General features: G+C 43.2%; 1 protein-coding gene across 8 annotated transcripts in view; it reads right to left on the bottom strand.

Moving 5' to 3' along the window:
- The window catches only part of mast2 (microtubule associated serine/threonine kinase 2), a 293,284-nt gene that overhangs the window by 108,421 nt on the left and 163,149 nt on the right, over window positions 1-21,714 (bottom strand). For all 8 annotated transcript variants that reach the window (XM_031785589.1, XM_031785590.1, XM_031785594.1 and 5 more), the window contains one exon: window positions 7,575-7,606. In XM_031785589.1, coding sequence (XP_031641449.1) covers window positions 7,575-7,606 — 32 coding nt within the window. The remainder of the gene's footprint in view (window positions 1-7,574; window positions 7,607-21,714) is intronic.

The raw sequence follows: 21,714 nt of genomic DNA, 5'->3' as shown, positions 1-21,714 counted from the left end.
CTCGATGTGCAAAACTGATAGAGACATAGCCCAAGCGACTTACAGCTGTAATCGCAGCAAAAGGTGGCGCTACAAAGTATTAACTTAAGGGGGCTGAATAATTTTGCACGCCCAATATTTCAGTTTTTGATTTGTTAAAAAAGTTTGAAATATCCAATAAATGTCGTTCCACTTCATGATTGTGTCCCACTTGTTGTTGATTCTTCACAAAAAATACAGTTTTATATCTTTATGTTTGAAGCCTGAAATGTGGCAAAAGGTCGCAAAGTTCAAGGGGGCCGAATACTTTCGCAAGGCACTGTAGTTCTGCTGCATCCTAATGACCTTTCACCTTTACCCAGTGTCAGTCAAGCCTTCAAGACGGACAGAACACACTCAGACATGCAACCAGGTGACACTGTGACAGCTCAACCACACACACAGGCTAAAGTAACACTACCTACAGTTGAAGTCAGAAGTTAACATACACCTAAGCCAAATACATTTAAACTTAGTTTTTCACAATTCCTGACATTTAATCCTAAATATTCCCTGTATTAGGTCAGTTAAGATCACCACTTTATTTAAAAAATGTGAAATGTCAGAATAATAGTAGAGAGAAAGCTTTAATTCATCTTTTATTTCTTTCATCACATTCCCAGTGGGTCAGAAGTTTACATACACTCATTTAGTATTTGGTAGCATTGCCATTAAATTGTTTAACTTGGGTCAAACGTTTCGGGTGGCCTTCCACAAGCTTCCCACAATAAGTTGGGTGAATTTTGGCCCATTCCTCCTGACAGAGCTGGTGTAAATGAGTCAGGTATCTAGGTCTCCTTGCTCGTACACACTTTTTCAGTTCTGCCCACACATTTTCTATGGGATTGAGGTCAGGGCTTTGTGATGGCCACTCCAATACCTTGACTTCATTGTCCTTAAGCCATTTTGCCACAACTTTGTAAGTATACTTGGGGTCATTGTCCATTTGGAAGACTCATTTGCGACCAAGCATCAACTTCCTGACTGATGTTGCGTCAATATCGCCACATAATGTTCCTTCCTCATGCCACCTATTTTGTGAAGTGCACCAGTCCCTCCTGCAGCAAAGCACCCCACAACATGATGCTGCCACCCCCGTGCTTCACGGTCGGGATGGTGTTCTTCGGCTTGCAAACCGTAGTCTGGCTTTTTTATGGTGGTTTTGGAGCAGTGGCTTCTTCCTTGCTGAGCGGCCTTTCAGCCTATGTCGATATTTTTTTTACTTTATTTAACCAGGCAAGTCAGTTAAGAACAAATTCTTATTTTCAATGACGGCCTAGGAACAGTGGGTTAACTGCCTGTTCAGGGGCAGAACGACAGATTTGTAACTTATAGGGCTCGTTTTACTGTGGATATAGATACATTTGTTCTGGGATTGATTTGCACTTTCGCACCAAAGCACGTTCATCTCTAGGAGACCGGTGTTTATACTTCAGTACTATTGTTTGTACAGATGAACATGGCACCTTCAGGCATTTGGAAATTGCTCCCAAGGATGAACCAGACTTGTGGAGATTTACATTTTCTTTTACAGGTCTTAGCTGAATTCTTTTGATTTTCCCATGATGTCAAGCATAGAGGCACTGAGTTTGAAAGTAGGCCTTGAAATACATCCACAGGTACACCTCCAATTGACTCAAATTATGTCAATTAGCCTATCAGAAGCTTCTAAAGCCATGACATCATTTCCTGGAATTTTCCAAGCTGTTTAAAGGCACAGTCAACTTAGTGTATGTAAACTTCTGACCCACTGGAATTGTGAAACAGTGAATTAAAAGTGAAATAACCTGTCTTTTAGCAATTGTTGGAAAAATGACTTGTGTCATACACAAAGTAGATGTCCTAACCGACTTTCCAAAACTATAGTTTGTTAACAAGATATTTGTGGAGTGGTTGAAAAACTAGTTTTAATGACTCCAACCTAAGTGTATGTAAACTAGTTTTAATGACTCCAATCTAAGTGTATGTAAAATAGTTTTAATGACTCCAACCTAAGTGTATGTAAACTAGTTTTAATGACTCCAATCTAAGTGTATGTAAACTAGTTTTAATGACTCCAACCTAAGTGTATGTAAACTAGTTTTAATGACTCCAATCTAAGTGTATGTAAACTAGTTTTAATGACTCCAACCTAAGTGTATGTAAACTAGTTTTAATGACTCCAATCTAAGTGTATGTAAACTAGTTTTCATGACTCCAATCTAAGTGTATGTAAACTAGTTTTAATGACTCCAACCTAAGTGTATGTAAACTAGTTTTAATGACTCCAATCTAAGTGTATGTAAACTAGTTTTAATGACTCCAACCTAAGTGTATGTAAACTAGTTTTAATGACTCCAATCTAAGTGTATGTAAACTAGTTTTCATGACTCCAACCTAAGTGTATGTAAACTTCTGACTTCAACTGTATGCGGTAGGGGTGTTAACATATCAACGTAAAATAAAAAAAAATAAAAAAGTTTTTAACGTTAATAAAAATATCTAACCAGGGCCTCCTGAGTGGTGCATCGGTCTAAGGCACTGAAGACCCGGGTTCGATCCCAGGCTGTGTCACAACCGTCTGTGACCAAGAGTCCCCTAAGGCAGCGCACAATTGGCCCAGCGTCTTCCGTGTGGCAGGCCGGGTGCCTGCAGGCTGGCTTCTGTTGTCAGTTGAATGGTGTTTCCTCCAACACATTTTGTGCTGCTGGCTTCTGGGTCAAGCGGGCGAGTGTTTTTTAAAATGTATTTATTTTATTTTATTTGACCTTTGTTTAACCAGGTAGGCCAGTTAAGAACAAGTTCTCATTTACAACTGCAACCTGGCCAAGATAAAGCAAAGCAGTGTGACACAACACAGAGTTACACATGGGATAAAGAAACGTACAGTCAATAACACTATATAAAAATCTATATACCGTGTGTGCAAATGGAGTAAGGAGGTAAGGCAATAAATAGGCCATAGTGGCGAAGTAATCACAACTTAGAAATGAACACTGGAGTGATAGATGTGCAGATGATGATGTGCAAGTAGAAATACTGGTTTGCAAAAGAGCAGAGTTCTTTTTTCTTTTTAATATGGGGATGAGGTAGTAGGTTGGGCTATTTACAGATGGGCTGTGTACAGCTGCAGCGATCAGTAAGCTGCTCTGACAGCTGATGCTTGAAGTTAGTGAGGGAGATCGAAGACTCCAGCTTCAGTGATTTTTGCAATTTGTTCCAGTAATTGGCAGCAGAGAACTGGAAGGAAAGGCAGCCAAATGAGGTGTTGGCTTTGGAGATGATGAGTGATATTTACCTGCTGGAACATGTGCTACGGGTGGGTGTTGTTATCGTGACCAGTGAGCTGAGATAAGGCGGAGCTATACCTAGCAAAGACTTATAGATGACCTGGAGCCAGTGGGTCTGGCGACGAATATGTAGCGAGTGCCAGCCGACTAAAGCATACAGGTCGCAATGGTGGGTAGAATATGGGGCTTTGGTGACAAAACGGATGGCACTGTGATAGACTGCATCCAATTTGCTGAGTAGAGTGTTGGGAGGCTATTTTGTAAATGACATCGCAGAAGTCAAGGATTGGCAGGATAGTCAGTTTTACGAAGGTGTTAAGAAGCGTAGTTTGGCGGGTCATGTTTCGGAGGACGCATGACTCGTCCTTCGCCTCCCGAACCCGTTGGGGAGTTGCAGCGATGAGACAATTTCAATCGAAATTGGGGAGAAAAGGGGGGCAAAAATATAATAATAATAAAAAATATCTATTTCACGTAGATGGAGATCGTGGGTCAATTTCCGCAACAACTAAGAGTGTTGAAGCGCGAAGCTCAACTTGTTTTGGTGCCCTGGCCAACACGCTGTAACAGTGTGAAGCAGACCCGTGGACATGCACAGTTATTACTGTTTGTGACTATGTGAAGTGAAGTATCTCGCTCATCTCAATATCCTAGCCTATTCATTGATGATAGGCCCTGCATAACTTAAGTTGCGAAACATTGCAAGCCAAGAAATGACGAGATAAAGCTTTTGATTGCCGATAGATAGGCCTAGTGATCTGTTCTGACTCTGTCTGCCTGGTGGCCGACCTGCCCCTCCCCCTCTCTCCATCTCTCGCTACGAAAGATGTAAGTGTTTGTGTTCTTGGAAGTACGGCAAATCCTCCGTTCCAGAAATACTGAACCTTAGGAGTCGGAGTAAAATCTTGACACTGAAATAAGAGTCTGTGTGTAAGGAGTCGAGGAATCAATTATTTTGGAGTCGACTCTCCACCTCTACGTCATGGTTGTTAACAGTTGGAAAAATGAAAGAGAAAGACAAGCGACTGCAGTCCTGTATGATAATAATTTGAGAAGTTAAATGAGAAGGAAGTGCAGCTGCATTGTGAATTCACATGTCATTTTTATGTAACTTTATCACTTTAATGGAAACCGAAAAATAAAATGGCAGTTTAAAGGTTAAAATTCCATTTGTCACATCACTCTTCTCCGGTCTTAATGGAAAGTTATTACGTAGAAGTATAAATCACTATGTCTTGTCTAGCCTATATTCTGTATCTCTTTCGTATCCACACTCCATAGCATGCTATATAGCATATGACGTTTGCGGAAAACTGAGGAGAAATGGTCTGTTCCATGTCTGCCCTCGGCTGAATCTAGTTGATGATCCCTGCTGTAGGGCCCAGTGGAGATCTGACTGGCTATAGCAGTCCCCTTTCCTCTCTCTCACCCCCCCCCTCTCTATCTCGCACCTCCTTTTTCTCTCTCACCCCCCTCTCTCCATCTCACCCCCCCTCTCTCCATCTCACCCCCCTTCTCTCCATCTCACCCCCCTTCTCTCCATCTCACCCCCCTTCTCGCTCTCTCTCACCCCACCTCTCACACTCTCTCTCTCACCGTCCTCTCTCCCTCTCTCATCCCCCCTCTCTCTCTCACCCCCCCTCTATTTCATTGTTTTCTCTTGTTATTTTCTCAGCAGATCCCTCTCCATCTCATCTTAGTAACAGTGATCTAGAGAGCTCCACCAATGGTAGTGTCAGTTTCAGTGTAGCCGTTACACAATCCTATGTTTGGATGGATGAGCTCACAGACCATGCCCCGGCAACAGGTCCCTCAAGTCCTCCTCAGCAGAGTAAGACCCTCATCAACTTTCTCTAACTCCATGTTCCTCTTTCCACCGGTCTTCAGGGCTGTGTTATACAGCACACAGTACACACAATGGGGTCCTTGAAGGCTGCTACAGTACACTATCTCTGGCTGCTACAGTACACTAGACCTGGCTGCTACAGTACACTAGACCTGGCTGCTACAGTACACTATCTCTGGCTGCTACAGTACACACAATGGGGTCCTTGAAGGCTGCTACAGTACACTATCTCTGGCTGCTACATTACACTAGACCTGGCTGCTACAGTACACTAGACCTGGCTGCTACAGTACACTAGACCTGGCTGCTACAGTACACTAGACCTGGCTGCTACAGTACACTAGACCTGGCTGCTACAGTACACTAGACCTGGCTGCTACAGTACACTAGACCTGGCTGCTACAGTACACTAGACCTGGCTGCTACAATACACTAGACCTGGCTGCTACAATACACTATCTCTGGCTGCTACAGTACACTATCTCTGGCTGCTACAGTACACTAGACCTGGCTGCTACAGTACACACAATGGGGTCCTTGAAGGCTGCTATAGTACACCATCTCTGGCTGCTACAGTACACTAGACCTGGCTGCTACAGTACACTAGACCTGGCTGCTACAGTACACACAATGGGGTCCTTGAAGGCTGCTACAGTACACCATCTCTGGCTGCTACAGTACACTAGACCTGGCTGCTACAGTACACTAGATCTGGCTGCTACAGTACACACAATGGGGTCCTTGGAGGCTGCTACAGTACACCATCTCTGGCTGCTACAGTACACTAGACCTGGCTGCTACAGTACACTAGATCTGGCTGCTACAGTACACACAATGGGGTCCTTGAAGGCTGCTACAGTACACCATCTCTGGCTGCTACAGTACACTAGACCTGGCTGCTACAGTACACTAGATCTGGCTGCTACAGTACACTAGATCTGGCTGCTACAGTACACTAGATCTGGCTGCTACAGTACACTAGACCTGGCTGCTACAGTACACCATCTATGGCTGCTACAGTACACACAATGGGGTCCTTGAAGGCTGCTACAGTACACTATCTCTGGCTGCTACAGTACACTAGACCTGGCTGCTACAGTACACTAGATCTGGCTGCTACAGTACACTAGATCTGGCTGCTACAGTACACTAGACCTGGCTGCTACAGTACACCATCTCTGGCTGCTACAGTACACACAATGGGGTCCTTGAAGGCTGCTACAGTACACTATCTCTGGCTGCTACAGTACACTAGACCTGGCTGCTACAGTACACTAGATCTGGCTGCTACAGTACACTAGATCTGGCTGCTACAGTACACTAGATCTGGCTGCTACAGTATACTAGACCTGGCTGCTACAGTATACTAGACCTGGCTGCTACAGTACACTAGACCTGGCTGCTACAGTACACTAGATCTGGCTGCTACAGTACACTAGACCTGGCTGATACAGTACACTAGACCTGGCTGATACAGTACACTAGACCTGGCTGCTACAGTACACTAGATCTGGCTGCTACAGTACACTAGACCCGGCTGCTACAATACACTAGACCCGGCTGCTGCAGTACACTAGACCTGGCTGCTGCAGTACACTAGACCTGGCTGCTACAGTACAACATCTCTGGCTGCTACAGTACAACATCTCTGGCTGCTACAGTACACCATCTCTGGCCGCTACAGTACAACATCTCTGGCCGCTACAGTACACTAGATCTGGCTGCTACAGTACACTAGATCTGGCTGCTACAGTACACTATCTCTGGCTGCTACAGTACACTATCTCTGGCTGCTACAGTACACTATCTCTGACTGCTACAGTACACTATATCTGGCTGCTACAGTACACTCGATCTGGCTGCTACAGTACACTAGATCTGACTGCTACAGTACACTAGATCTGGCTGCTACAGTACACTAGATCTGGCTGCTACAGTACACTAGATCTGGCTGCTACAGTACACTAGATCTGGCTGCTACAGTACACTAGATCTGGCTGCTACAGTATACTAGATCTGGCTGCTACAGTACACTCGATCTGGCTGCTACAGTACACTAGATCTGGCTGCTACAGTACACTCGATCTGGCTGCTACAGTACACTAGATCTGGCTGCTACAGTACACTAGATCTGGCTGCTACAGTACACTCGATCTGGCTACTACAGTACACTAGATCTGGCTGCTACAGTACACTAGATCTGGCTGCTACAGTACACTAGATCTGGCTGCTACAGTACACTAGATCTGGCTGCTACAGTATACTAGATCTGGCTGCTACAGTACACTAGATCTGGCTGCTACAGTATACTAGCTCTGGCTGCTACAGTACACTAGATCTGGCTTTCCTGTTTAGAGACAGACAGAGAGAAAGACGCTTCTGCACTCAGGGGTCTGAAGAAGTTAATCAAGAATAGAGATAGAATGGTGACAAGTACTCACAAACTGGCCCTCCTTGGAAGACTGAGCTCCTTCTGCAAGAGAGAGAGAGAGAGAGAGAGAGAGAAATGTCAGTGTGGTTGTCATCAGTTAGAAATATGGATGAATACAGTGTTAAATTGGTTTGCTATTTGGGATGTAAATAAAATGTATTCTGCTTTAATAGACATTTCTGCTTGACATCAAGAGGAAAAGCATGTGTCATTAATACCCTGAGAATTACACTAGGTGGCACTGTGATACCATCTAAATTGGATGAGTAGAAAAGCAAATAGCAATGTATTGTTTACAGGTGGTGTACACAGAGCACAACATCATGGTGATCAATGGTTTATGTTTTAATGGTCAATGACAGGTATTCACAGCTTGTTCAGTGTAAATACACAATCTAGAAGTAGGTTATTTCCATCAAAATGAGATTCCTTGACCTTCAGTTCTCAAACACATCCACTAGGTGGCAGAGGAGTACCAATAGCAAGGGCCAAGCCAGAGAAACTGCTCTCCGTTTAGAGGACAAGATTCTGTAGCTACAACAGCAGGTTCTGTAGCTACAACAGCAGGTTCTGTAGCTATATAGTAAAAGGTTCTGTCGCAATAGTAGAAAGTTCTGTCGCAATAGTAGCAAGTTCTGTCGCAATAGTAGCAGGTTCTGTTGCTACAACAGCAGGTTCTGTAGCAATATAGTAGCAGGTTCTGTAGCAATAGTAGCAAGTTCTGTCGCAATAGTAGCAGGTTCTGTCGCTACAACAGCAGGATCTGTCGCTACAACAGCAGGTTCTGTCGCTACAACAGCAGGTTCTGTCGCTACAACAGCAGGTTCTGTAGCTATATAGTAGCAGGTTCTGTAGCTATATAGTAGCAGGTTCTGTCGCTATATAGTAGCAGGTTCTGTCGCTACAACAGCAGGTTCTGTAGCTATATAATAGCAGGTTCTGTCGCTCCAACAGCAGGTTCTGTCGCTATAGTAGCATGTTTTGTCACTACAACAGCAGGTTCTGTCACTACAACAGCAGGTTCTGTAGCTATAGTAGCAGGTTCTGTAGCAATAGTAGCAGGTTCTGTAGCAATAGTAGCAGGTTCTGTAGCAATAGTAGCAGGTTCTGTAGCAATAGTAGCAGGTTCTGTAGAAATAGTAGCAGGTTCTGTAGCTACAACAGCCGGTTCTGTAGCGTTAGTAGCAGGTTCTGTAGCTATATAGTAGCAGGTTCTGTAGCTATAGTAGCAGGTTCTGTCACTACAACAGCAGGTTCTATAGCTATATAGTAGCAGGTTCTGTAGCTATAGTAGCAGGTTCTGTCACTACAACAGCAGGTTATGTCGCTACAACAGCAGGTTATGTCGCTACAACAGCAGGTTCTGTAGCTATAGTATCAGGTTCTGTCGCTACAACAGCAGGTTCTGTTGCTATAGTAGCAGGTTCTGTAGCTATATAGTGGCAGGTTCTGTAGCTATAGTAGCAGGTTCTGTAGCTATAGTAGCAGGTTCTGTAGCTATAGTAGCAGGTTATGTTGCTACAGTAGCAGGTTCTGTCGCTACAAAAGCAGGTTCTGTCGCTACAACAGCAGGTTCTGTAGCTATAGTAGCATGTTCTGTCGCTACAACAGCAGGTTCTGTAGCTATAGTACCAGGTTCTGTCGCAATAGTAGCAGGTTCTGTAGCTACAACAGCAGGTTCTGTAGCTATATAGTAAAAGGTTCTGTCGCAATAGTAGCAAGTTATGTCGCAATAGTAGCAAGTTCTGTCGCAATAGTAGCAGGTTCTGTTGCTACAACAGCAGGTTCTGTAGCTATATAGTAGCAGGTTCTGTAGCAATAGTAGCAAGTTCTGTCGCAATAGTAGCAGGTTCTGTCGCTACAACAGCAGGTTCTGTCGCTACAACAGCAGGTTCTGTCGCTACAACAGCAGGTTCTGTCGCTACAACAGCAGGTTATGTAGCTATATAGTAGCAGGTTCTGTAGCTATATAGTAGCAGGTTCTGTCGCTATATAGTAGCAGGTTCTGTCGCTACAACAGCAGGTTCTGTAGCTATATAATAGCAGGTTCTGTCGCTCCAACAGCAGGTTCTGTCGCTACAACAGCAGGTTCTGTAGCTATAGTAGCATGTTTTGTCACTACAACAGCAGGTTCTGTCGCTACAACAGCAGGTTCTGTAGCTATAGTAGCAGGTTCTGTAGCAATAGTAGCAGGTTCTGTAGCAATAGTAGCAGGTTCTGTAGCAATAGTAGCAGGTTCTGTAGAAATAGTAGCAGGTTCTGTAGCTACAACAGCCGGTTCTGTAGCGTTAGTAGCAGGTTCTGTAGCTATATAGTAGCAGGTTCTGTAGCTATAGTAGCAGGTTCTGTCACTACAACAGCAGGTTCTATAGCTATATAGTAGCAGGTTCTGTAGCTATAGTAGCAGGTTCTGTCACTACAACAGCAGGTTCTGTCGCTACAACAGCAGGTTATGTCGCTACAACAGCAGGTTATGTCGCTACAACAGCAGGTTCTGTAGCTATAGTATCAGGTTCTGTCGCTACAACAGCAGGTTCTGTTGCTATAGTAGCAGGTTCTGTAGCTATATAGTGGCAGGTTCTGTAGCTATAGTAGCAGGTTCTGTAGCTATAGTAGCAGGTTCTGTAGCTATAGTAGCAGGTTCTGTAGCTACAGTAGCAGGTTCTGTCGCTACAAAAGCAGGTTCTGTCGCTACAACAGCAGGTTCTGTCGCTACAACAGCAGGTTCTGTAGCTATAGTAGCATGTTCTGTCGCTACAACAGCAGGTTCTGTAGCTATAGTACCAGGTTCTGTCGCAATAGTAGCAGGTTCTGTCGCAATAGTAGCTGGTTCAGTAGCTACAACATCAGGTTCTGTAGCTATAGTAGCAGGTTCTGTAGCTATATAGTAGCAGGTTCTGGAGCTACAACAGCAGGTTCTGTAGCTATAGTAGCAGGTTCTGTAGCTATAGTAGCAGGTTCTGTCGCTACAACAGCAGGTTCTGTAGCTATAGTAGCAGGTTCTGTCGCTACAACAGCAGGTTCTGTAGCTATATAGTAGCAGGTTCTGTAGCTACAACAGCAGCTTCTGTCGCTACAACAGCAGGTTCTGTAGCTATAGTAGCAGGTTCTGTCGCTACAACAGCAGGTTCTGTCGCTACATCGGCAGGTTCTGTCGCTATAGTAGCAGGTTCTGTCGCTACAACAGCAGGTTCTGTAGCTATAGTAGCAGGTTCTGTCGCTACAACAGCAGGTTCTCTAGCCCCTTGGTCAACATGTTCACAGCAACAGCTGCTTTGGTCTCAATAACAAATGATGTGTACTCAAAGACAAAGCACCAACACAGAACTAACTAACTACTGCCTGAAAGACAGAACACAGAGAGAAAGTATGGGGGAGAAAACATGACTGTTGGAGAGAAAGCACCTGGTCACAAAGACAGACAGACGGAGAGAAAAAGACAGAAACTAACTCCCTCTCGTTCACCTTCTCTCTAGAGTATACTAGTATTATGAATTATTAGTGCATGATGAGCTAATGCAGTGCGTGGGAGAAAACACGTGTGTGTGTGTGTGTGTGCGCACGCGCGTTTGCGTGCGTGTCTATGCTCCGCAGTGTGGAGTGTTAGTGTGAGTAAGTCGGGGCTTCTGAGTCAGCGGAACTCTGCGTTTTCTAGAGTCTCTAAATGAACAACAACAACAACAACAACATAGCCCTCAGGAGTAAACAGGCTGATTCCATTGGAGAACAGAACATGACTAATGTCATTGACAGCGTGTCTGTGTGCTGCAGAGCCTGGTAACACATTCACTCTATTCCCCTCTCTCTGAAGGCCAAGAGGCCTCAACTCAATTAGCCTGTTCAGAGCTCAGCTGGAGAGCTCAGCAGACCGGCTGATGTATTGATCTTATCAGGGGACTGGAGTGAGCAGGACCAGACCCACTAACTCCATGGAGGAGGAGGAGGAAGAGGAAGGCCAGGCAACACAGTGACACAAGACAGGATACTTTCATTAATACAGCTTTATTATGAGGGTTCAGGGGCTGAAGAGAGAGGAAGGGTGGGAGGGGAGAGAGGAAAGGGAGAAGAGAGAGGAAGGGTGGGAGGGGAGAGAGGAAGGGGAGAAGAGAGAGGAAGGGTGGGAGGGGATAGAGGAAGGGGAGAAGAGAGAGGAAGGGGAGAAGAGAGAGGAAGGGGAGAAGAGAGGGGAAGAGTGGGAGGGGAGAGAGGAAAAGAAGAAGAGAGAGGAAAGGGAGAAGAGAGAGGAAAGGGAGAAGAGAGAGGAAGAGTGGGAGGGGAGAGAGGAAAGGGAGAAGAGAGAGGAAAGGGAGAAGAGAGAGGAAGGGTGGGAGGGGAGAGAGGAAAGGGAGAAGAGAGAGGAAAGGGAGAAGAGAGAGGAAGGGAGAGAGAGGAAGAGTGGAGAAGAGAGAGGAAGAGTGGGAGAAGAGAGAGGAAGAGTGGGAGAAGAGAGAGGAAAGGGAGAAGAGAGAGGAAAGGGAGAAGAGAGAGGAAGGGTGGGAGGGGAGAGAGGAAAGGGAGAAGAGAGAGGAAAGGGAGAAGAGAGAGGAAGGGTGGGAGGGGAGAGAGGAAAAGAAGAGACACACTACACCCCTGAGACACACTACTGAAGACTTGCTGCCCCCCATCTTAGAGTGAGGATATTCACCTCCTCCCAACACCCCTGAGACACACTACTGAAGACTTGCTGCCCCCCATCTTAGAGTGAGGATATTCACCTCCTCCCCTACACCCGAGACACACTACTGAAGACTTGCTGCCCCCCATCTTAGAGTGAGGATATTCACCCCCTCCCCAACACCCCTGAGACACACTACTGAAGACTTGCTGCCCCCCATCTTAGAGTGAGGATATTCACCTCCAACCCTGAGACACACTACTGAAGACTTGCTGCCCCCCATCTTAGAGTGAGGATATTCACCTCCAACCCTGAGACACACTACTGAAGACTTGCTGCCCTCCATCTTACAGTGAGGATATTCACCTCCTCCCCTACACCCCTGAGACACACTACTGAAGACTTGCTGCCCCCCATCTTAGAGTGAGGATATTCACCTCCTCCCCAACACCCCTGAGACACACTACTGAAGACTTGCTGCCCCCCATCTTAGAGTGAGGATATTCACCTCCTCCCCAACACCCCTGAGACACACTACTGAAGACTTGCTGCCCCCCATCTTAGAGTGAGGATATTCACCTCCTCCCCAACACCCCTGAGACACACTACTGAAGACTTGCTGCCCCCCATCTTAGAGTGAGGATATTCACCTCCTCCCCAACACCCCTGAGACACACTACTGAAGACTTGCTGCCCCCCATCTTAGAGTGAGGATATTCACCTCCTCCCCAACACCCCTGAGACACACTACTGAAGACTTGCTGCCCCCCATCTTAGAGTGAGGATATTCACCTCCTCCCCAACACCCCTGAGACACACTACTGAAGACTTGCTGCCCCCCATCTTAGAGTGAGGATATTCACCTCCTCCCCAACACCCCTGAGACACACTACTGAAGACTTGCTGCCCCCCATCTTAGAGTGAGGATATTCACCTCCTCCCCAACACCCCTGAGACACACTACTGAAGACTTGCTGCCCCCCATCTTAGAGTGAGGATATTCACCTCCTCCCCAACACCCCTGAGACACACTACTGAAGACTTGCTGCCCCCCATCTTAGAGTGAGGATATTCACCTCCTCCCCAACACCCCTGAGACACACTACTGAAGACTTGCTGCCCCCCATCTTAGAGTGAGGATATTCACCTCCTCCCCAACACCCCTGAGACACACTACTGAAGACTTGCTGCCCCCACACACAGCAGGGTTTCTGTAATGTAGCGCCGGACATTTGACAGGCAGCCCTTTAATAACATTTGATAAATGTACCAGACCCATATGCATTGGGTGCATCACCTGATCAGGGCGTCTAGCCACGCTGCTCAGAATGACACAAATCACATTCAGGTAAATCATCTGAACAGAACATGCAACTCAAGGATGAAATGATGTGCCTCTTTACCGAATTCCAACGCACACTTTGATGATGTTAGAATAACTACCAACAAGACGAGTAACGAACAGTAAAATCACTAGCCTACAGAATGTCAATCTACTATCCCCCATAGCAGAAAAGTTGACCTATTCTATTTGTCCGAGGATACTGAGTCTGCCGATAAGAATATGGTGATTGACAGAGTCGAAAGCCTTGGCAAGGTCGATGAAGACGGCTGCACAGTACTGTCTTTTATCGATGGTGGTTATGATATCGTTCTCAACTAGCCTACCTGGTTAAATAAAGGTGTTCTCAACTAGCCTACCTGGTTAAATAAAGGTGTTCTCAACTAGTCTACCTGGTTAAATAAAGGTGTTCTCAACTAGCCTACCTGGTTAAATAAAGGTGTTCTCAACTAGCCTACCTGGTTAAATAAAGGTGTTCTCAACTAGTCTACCTGGTTAAATAAAGGTGTTCTCAACTAGTCTACCTGGTTAAATAAAGGTGTTCTCAACTAGTCTACCTGGTTAAATAAAGGTGTTCTCAACTAGCCTACCTGGTTAAATAAAGGTGTTCTCAACTAGTCTACCTGGTTAAATAAAGGTGTTCTCAACTAGCCTACCTGGTTAAATAAAGGTGTTCTCAACTAGTCTACCTGGTTAAAATAAGGGTGTTCTCAACTAGTCTACCTGGTTAAATAAAGGTGTTCTCAACTAGCCTACCTGGTTAAATAAAGGTGTTCTCAACTAGCCTACCTGGTTAAATAAAGGTGTTCTCAACTAGCCTACCTGGTTAAATAAAGGTGTTCTCAACTAGTCTACCTGGTTAAATAAAGGTGTTCTCAACTAGTCTACCTGGTTAAATAAAGGTGTTCTCAACTAGTCTACCTGGTTAAATAAAGGTGTTCTCAACTAGTCTACCTGGTTAAATAAAGGTGTTCTCAACTAGTCTACCTGGTTAAATAAAGGTGTTCTCAACTAGTCTACCTGGTTAAATAAAGGTGTTCTCAACTAGTCTACCTGGTTAAATAAAGGTGTTCTCAACTAGTCTACCTGGTTAAATAAAGGTGTTCTCAACTAGCCTACCTGGTTAAATAAAGGTGTTCTCAACTAGCCTACCTGGTTAAATAAAGGTGTTCTCAACTAGCCTACCTGGTTAAATAAAGGTGTTCTCAACTAGTCTACCTGGTTAAATAAAGGTGTTCTCAACTAGTCTACCTGGTTAAATAAAGGTGTTCTCAACTAGTCTACCTGGTTAAATAAAGGTGTTCTCAACTAGTCTACCTGGTTAAATAAAGGTGTTCTCAACTAGCCTACCTGGTTAAATAAAGGTGTTCTCAACTAGCCTAACTGGTTAAATAAAGGTGTTCTCAACTAGCCTACCTGGTTAAATAAAGGTGTTCTCAACTAGTCTACCTGGTTAAATAAAGGTGTTCTCAACTAGCCTACCTGGTTAAATAAAGGTGTTCTCACCTAGCCTACCTGGTTAAATAAAGGTGTTCTCAACTAGTCTACCTGGTTAAATAAAGGTGTTCTCAACTAGCCTACCTGGTTAAATAAAGGTGTTCTCAACTAGTCTACCTGGTTAAATAAAGGTGTTCTCAACTAGCCTACCTGGTTAAATAAAGGTGTTCTCAACTAGTCTACCTGGTTAAATAAAGGTGTTCTCAACTAGCCTACCTGGTTAAATAAAGGTGTTCTCAACTAGCCTACCTGGTTAAATAAAGGTGTTCTCAACTAGCCTACCTGGTTAAATAAAGGTGTTCCCAACTAGCCTACCTGGTTAAATAAAGGTGTTCTCAACTAGCCTACCTGGTTAAATAAAGGTGTTCTCAACTAGCCTACCTGGTTAAATAAAGGTGTTCTCAACTAGCCTACCTGGTTAAATAAAGGTGTTCTCAACTAGTCTACCTGGTTAAATAAAGGTGTTCTCAACTAGCCTACCTGGTTAAATAAAGGTGTTCTCAACTAGCCTACCTGGTTAAATAAAGGTGTTCTCAACTAGCCTACCTGGTTAAATAAAGGTGTTCTCAACTAGCCTACCTGGTTAAATAAAGGTGTTCTCAACTAGCCTACCTGGTTAAATAAAGGTGTTCTCAACTAGTCTACCTGGTTAAATAAAGGTGTTCTCAACTAGCCTACCTGGTTAAATAAAGGTGTTCTCAACTAGCCTACCTGGTTAAATAAAGGTGTTCTCAACTAGCCTACCTGGTTAAATAAGGTGTTCTCAACTAGCCTAACTGGTTAAATAAAGGTGTTCTCAACTAGTCTACCTGGTTAAATAAAGGTGTTCTCAACTAGTCTACCTGGTTAAATAAAGGTGTTCTCAACTAGTCTACCTGGTTAAATAAAGGTGTTCTCAACTAGCCTACCTGGTTAAATAAAGGTGTTCTCAACTAGCCTACCTGGTTAAATAAAGGTGTTCTCAACTAGCCTACCTGGTTAAATAAAGGTGTTCTCAACTAGCCTACCTGGTTAAATAAAGGTGTTCTCACCTAGCCTACCTGGTTAAATAAAGGTGTTCTCAACTAGCCTACCTGGTTAAATAAAGGTGTTCTCAACTAGTCTACCTGGTTAAATAAAGGTGTTCTCAACTAGTCTACCTGGTTAAATAAAGGTGTTCTCACCTAGCCTACCTGGTTAAATAAAGGTGGTCTCAACTAGCCTACCTGGTTAAATAAAGGTGTTCTCAACTAGCCTACCTGGTTAAATAAAGGTGTTCTCAACTAGTCTACCTGGTTAAATAAGGTGTTCTCAACTAGTCTACCTGGTTAAATAAAGGTGTTCTCAACTAGTCTACCTGGGTTAAATAAAGGTGTTCTCACTAGCCTACCTGGTTAAATAAAGGTGTTCTCAACTAGTCTACCTGGTTAAATAAAGGTGTTTCTCAACTAGCCTACCTGGTTAAATAAGGTGTTCTCAACTAGTCTACCTGGTTAAATAAAGGTGTTCTCAACTAGCCTACCTGGTTAAATAAAGGTGTTCTCAACTAGCCTACCTGGTTAAATAAAGGTGTTCTCAACTAGCCTACCTGGTTAAATAAAGGTGTTCTCAACTAGCCTACCTGGTTAAATAAAGGTGTTCTCAACTAGTCTACCTGGTTAAATAAAGGTGTTCTCACTAGCCTACCTGGTTAAATAAAGGTGTTCTCAACTAGCCTACCTGGTTAAATAAAGGTGTTCTCAACTAGCCTACCTGGTTAATAAAGGTGTTCTCAACTAGCCTAACTGGTTAAATAAAGGTGTTCTCAACTAGTCTACCTGGTTAAATAAAGGTGTTCTCAACTAGTCTACCTGGTTAAATAAAGGTGTTCTCAACTAGTCTACCTGGTTAAATAAAGGTGTTCTCAACTAGCCTACCTGGTTAAGATAAAGTATTCTCAACTAGCCTACCTGGTTAAATAAAGGTGTTCTCAACTAGCCTACCTGGTTAAATAAAGGTGTTCTCAACTAGCCTACCTGGTTAAATAAAGGTGTTCTCAACTAGCCTACCTGGTTAAATAAAGGTGTTCTCAACTAGCCTACCTGGTTAAATAAAGGTGTTCTCAACTAGACCTACCTGGTTAAATAAAGGTGTTCTCAACTAGTCTACCTGGTTAAATAAGGTGTTCTCAACTAGCCTAACCTGGTTAAATAAAGGTTTCTCACCTAGCCTACCTGGTTAAATAAAGGTGTTCTCAACTAGCCTACCTGGTTAAATAAAGGTGTTCTCAACTTCGTCTAACCTGGTTACAAGTAAAGGTGTTCTCAACTAGTCCTACCTGGTTAAATAAAGGTGTTCTCAACTAGCCTACCTGGTTAAATAAAGGTGGTTCTCAACTAGCCTACCTGGTTTAAATAAAGGTGTTCTCAACTAGCCTACCTGGTTAAATAAAGGTGTTCTCACTAGTCTACCTGGTTAAATAAAGGTGTTCTCAACTAGTCTACCTGGTTAAATAAAGGTGTTCTCAACTAGTCTACCTGGTTAAATAAAGGTGTTCTCACCTAGCCTACCTGGTTAAATAAAGGTGTTCTCAACTAGTCCTACCTGGTTAAATAAAGGTGTTCTCAACTAGCCTACCTGGTTAAATAAAGGTGTTCTCACCTAGCCTACCTGGTTAAATAAAGGTGTTCTCAACTAGCCTACCTGGTTAAATAAAGGTGTTCTCACCTAGCCTACCTGGTTAAATAAAGGTGTTCTCACCTAGCCTACCTGGTTAAATAAAGGTGTTCTCAACTAGCCTACCTGGTTAAATAAAGGTGTTCTCAACTAGCCTACCTGGTTAAATAAAGGTGTTCTCAACTAGCCTACCTGGTTAAATAAAGGTGTTCTCAACTAGCCTACCTGGTTAAATAAAGGTGTTCTCAACTAGCCTACCTGGTTAAATAAAGGTGTTCTCAACTAGTCTACCTGGTTAAATAAAGGTGTTCTCAACTAGCCTACCTGGTAAATAAAGGTGTTCTCAACTAGTCTAACCTGGTTAAATAAAGGTGTTCTCAACTAGCCTACCTGGTTAAATAAAGGTGTTCTCAACTAGCCTACCTGGTTAAATAAAGGTGTTCTCAACTAGCCTACCTGGTAAATAAAGGTGTTCTCAACTAGTCTACCTGGTTTAAATAAAGGTGTTCTCAACTAGCCTACCTGGTTAAATAAAGGTGTTCTCAACTAGCCTACCTGGTTAAATAAAGGTGTTCTCAACTAGCCTACCTGGTTAAATAAGGTGTTCTCAACTAGTCTACCTGGTTAAATAAAGGTGTCTCAACTAGCCTACCTGGTTAAATAAAGGTGTTCTCAACTAGTCTACCTGGTTAAATAAAGGTGTTCTCAACTAGTCTACCTGGTTAAATAAAGGTGTTCTCAACTAGCCTACCTGGTTAAATAAAGGTGTTCTCAACTAGTCTACCTGGTTAAATAAAGGTGTTCTCAACTAGTCTACCTGGTTAAATAAAGGTGTTCTCAACTAGCCTACCTGGTTAAATAAAGGTGTTCTCAACTAGCCTACCCTGGTTAAATAAAGGTGTTCTCAACTAGTCTACCTGGTTAAATAAAGGTGTTCTCAACTAGCCTACCTGGTTAAATAAAGGTGTTCTCAACTAGTCTACCTGGTTAAATAAAGGTGTTCTCAACTAGCCTACCTGGTTAAATAAAGGTGTCTCAACTAGTCTACCTGGTTTAAATAAAGGTGTTCTCAACTAGGTCTACCTGGTTAAATAAAGGTGTTCTCAACTAGTCTACCTGGTTTAAATAAAGGTGTTCTCAACTAGCCTACCTGGTTAATAAATGGTGTTCTCAACTAGCCTACCTGGTTTAAATAAAGGTGTTCTCAACTAGCCTACCTGGTTAAATAAGGTGTTCTCAACTAGTCTACCTGGTTAAATAAAGGTGTTCTCAACTTAGCCTACCTGGTTAAATAAAGGTGTTCTCAACTAGCCTACCTGGTTAAATAAAGGTGTTCTCAACTAGCCTACCTGGTTAAATAAGGTGTTCTCAACTAGTCTACCTGGTTAAATAAAGGTGTTCTCAACTAGCCTACCTGGTTAAATAAAGGTGTTCTCAACTAGTCTACCTGGTTAAATAAAGGTGTTCTCAACTAGTCTACCTGGTTAAATAAAGGTGTTCTCAACTAGCCTACCTGGTTAAATAAAGGTGTTCTCAACTAGCCTACCTGGTTAAATAAAGGTGTTCTCAACTAGCCTACCTGGTTAAATAAAGGTGTTCTCAACTAGCCTACCTGGTTAAATAAAGGTGTTCTCAACTAGCCTACCTGGTTAAATAAAGGTGTTCTCAACTAGTCTACCTGGTTAAATAAGGTGTTCTCAACTAGCCTACCTGGTTAAATAAAGGTGTTCTCAACTAGCCTACCTGGTTAAATAAAGGTGTTCTCAACTAGCCTACCTGGTTAAATAAAGGTGTTCTCAACTAGTCTACCTGGTTAAATAAAGGTGTTCTCAACTAGTCTACCTGGTTAAATAAAGGTGTTCTCAACTAGTCTACCTGGTTAAATAAAGGTGTTCTCAACTAGCCTACCTGGTTAAATAAAGGTGTTCTCAACTAGTCTACCTGGTTAAATAAAGGTGTTCTCAACTAGTCTACCTGGTTAAATAAAGGTGTTCTCAACTAGTCTACCTGGTTAAATAAAGGTGTTCTCAACTAGCCTACCTGGTTAAATAAAGGTGTTCTCAACTAGCCTACCTGGTTAAATAAAGGTGTTCTCAACTAGCCTACCTGGTTAAATAAAGGTGTTCTCAACTAGTCTACCTGGTAAATAAAGGTGTTCTCAACTAGCCTACCTGGTTAAATAAAGGTGTTCTCAACTAGCCTACCTGGTTAAATAAAGGTGTTCTCAACTAGCCTACCTGGTGAAATAAAGGTGTTTCTCAACTAGTCTACCTGGTTAAATAAAGGTGTTCTCAACTAGCCTACCTGGTTAAATAAAGGTGTTCTCAACTAGTCTACCTGGTTAAATAAAGGTGTTCTCAACTAGTCTACCTGGTTAAATTAAAGGTTGTTCTCAAACTAGCCTACCTGGTTTAAATAAAGGTGTTTCTCAACTAGCCTACCTGGTTTAAATAAAGGTGTTCTCAACTAGCCTACCTGGTTAAATAAAGGTGTTCTCAACTAGTCTACCTGGTTAAATAAAGGTGTTCTTCAACTAGCCTACCCTGGTTAAATAAAGGTTGTTCTCAACTAGCCTACCGGTTAAATAAAGGTGTTCTCAACTAGCCTACCTGGTTAAATAAAGGTGTTCTCAACTGCTACCTGGTTAAATAAAGGTGTTCTCAACTTAGTCCTATCCTGGTTAAATAAAGGTGTTCTCAAACTAGCCTACCTGGTAATAAAGGTGATTCTCAATAGCCTACCTGGTTAAATAAAGGTGTTCTCAAACTAGCCTACCTGGTTAAATAAAGGTGTTCTCAAACTAGCCCTACCTGGTTAAATAAAGGTGTTCTCAACTAGCCCTACCTGGTTAAATAAAGGTGTTCTCAACTAGCCTACCTGGTTAAATAAAGGTGTTCTAACTAGCCTACCTGGTTAAATAAAGGTGTTCTCAACTAGCCCTACTGGTTAAATAAAGGTGTTCTCAACTAGCCTACCTGGTTAAATAAAGGTGTTCTCAACTAGCCTACCTGGTTAAATAAAGGTGTTCTCAACTAGCCTACCTGGTAAATAAGGTGTTCTCAACTAGCCTACCTGGTTAAATAAAGGTGTTCTCAACTAGCCTACCTGGTTAAATAAAGGTGTTCTCAACTAGCCTACCTGGTTAAATAAAGGTGTTCTCAACTAGCCTACCTGGTTAAATAAAGGTGATCTCAACTAGCCTACCTGGTTAAATAAAGGTGTTCTCAACTAGCCTACCTGGTTAAATAAAGGTGTTCTCAACTAGCCTACCTGGTTAAATAACAGGTGAAATAAAAATAAAGTACCTTTGGCTACTGGATAATTAAATACATTGGATTTTTTTTTTTTAACTATAGAACGTGACAGAACTATAGAACGTGACAGAACTATAGAACGTGACAGAACTATAGAACGTGACAGAACTATAGAACGTGACAGAACTATAGAACGTGACAGAACTATAGAACGTGACAGAACTATAGAACGTGACAGAAATATAGAACGTGACAGAAATGGTCAACAATCAATGAAGTCGGTTTTCAAAATGCATACTGCCTGCTGAAGCCTGCCTACCGTTGCCTATATGCACTTGAATAGCGAATGGGAAGCACACTTCAATTAGCAGTTGAGAAATACAAATAGTAGCTATTAAAATTGTGGACCTCAAAACGGTTTATAACACATGATTGCATTTAGAATTGTTATGCAATGATTGGGCTTAGAAAAGCATGGTTTCACTCCAGCAGCAACGAAGGAGCTGTTTGAGAAGCAGCAGCTCTCGTGCTGTCTGACAGACTTTCCACGCACGCACGCACACACAAGAGCACACGCACACACAAGAGCACACACAAGAGCACACGCACAAGAGCACACGCACACACAAGCACACCCACACGCACGTACATACCAGCCGGCCAAGTAACCTCTCAAAGGCAGGGTGATGATGAAATTAGATGGAGTGACAGTCTGGATGGCCAGCCACAGCACAAAAGCCAAAAGCAATCTCCTTGATGGAATACAAGCATCAATATTCCTCTAGGTCCAACCATCATGACAGAGAGA

The sequence above is a fragment of the Oncorhynchus kisutch genome, linkage group LG13, assembly GCF_002021735.2.
Source record: "Oncorhynchus kisutch isolate 150728-3 linkage group LG13, Okis_V2, whole genome shotgun sequence".
In the NCBI taxonomy this organism is placed as follows: Eukaryota; Metazoa; Chordata; class Actinopteri; order Salmoniformes; family Salmonidae; genus Oncorhynchus; species Oncorhynchus kisutch.
The sequence above is the reverse complement of the archived record's forward strand: the minus strand, read 5'-3'. Positions and strand labels throughout refer to the sequence as shown.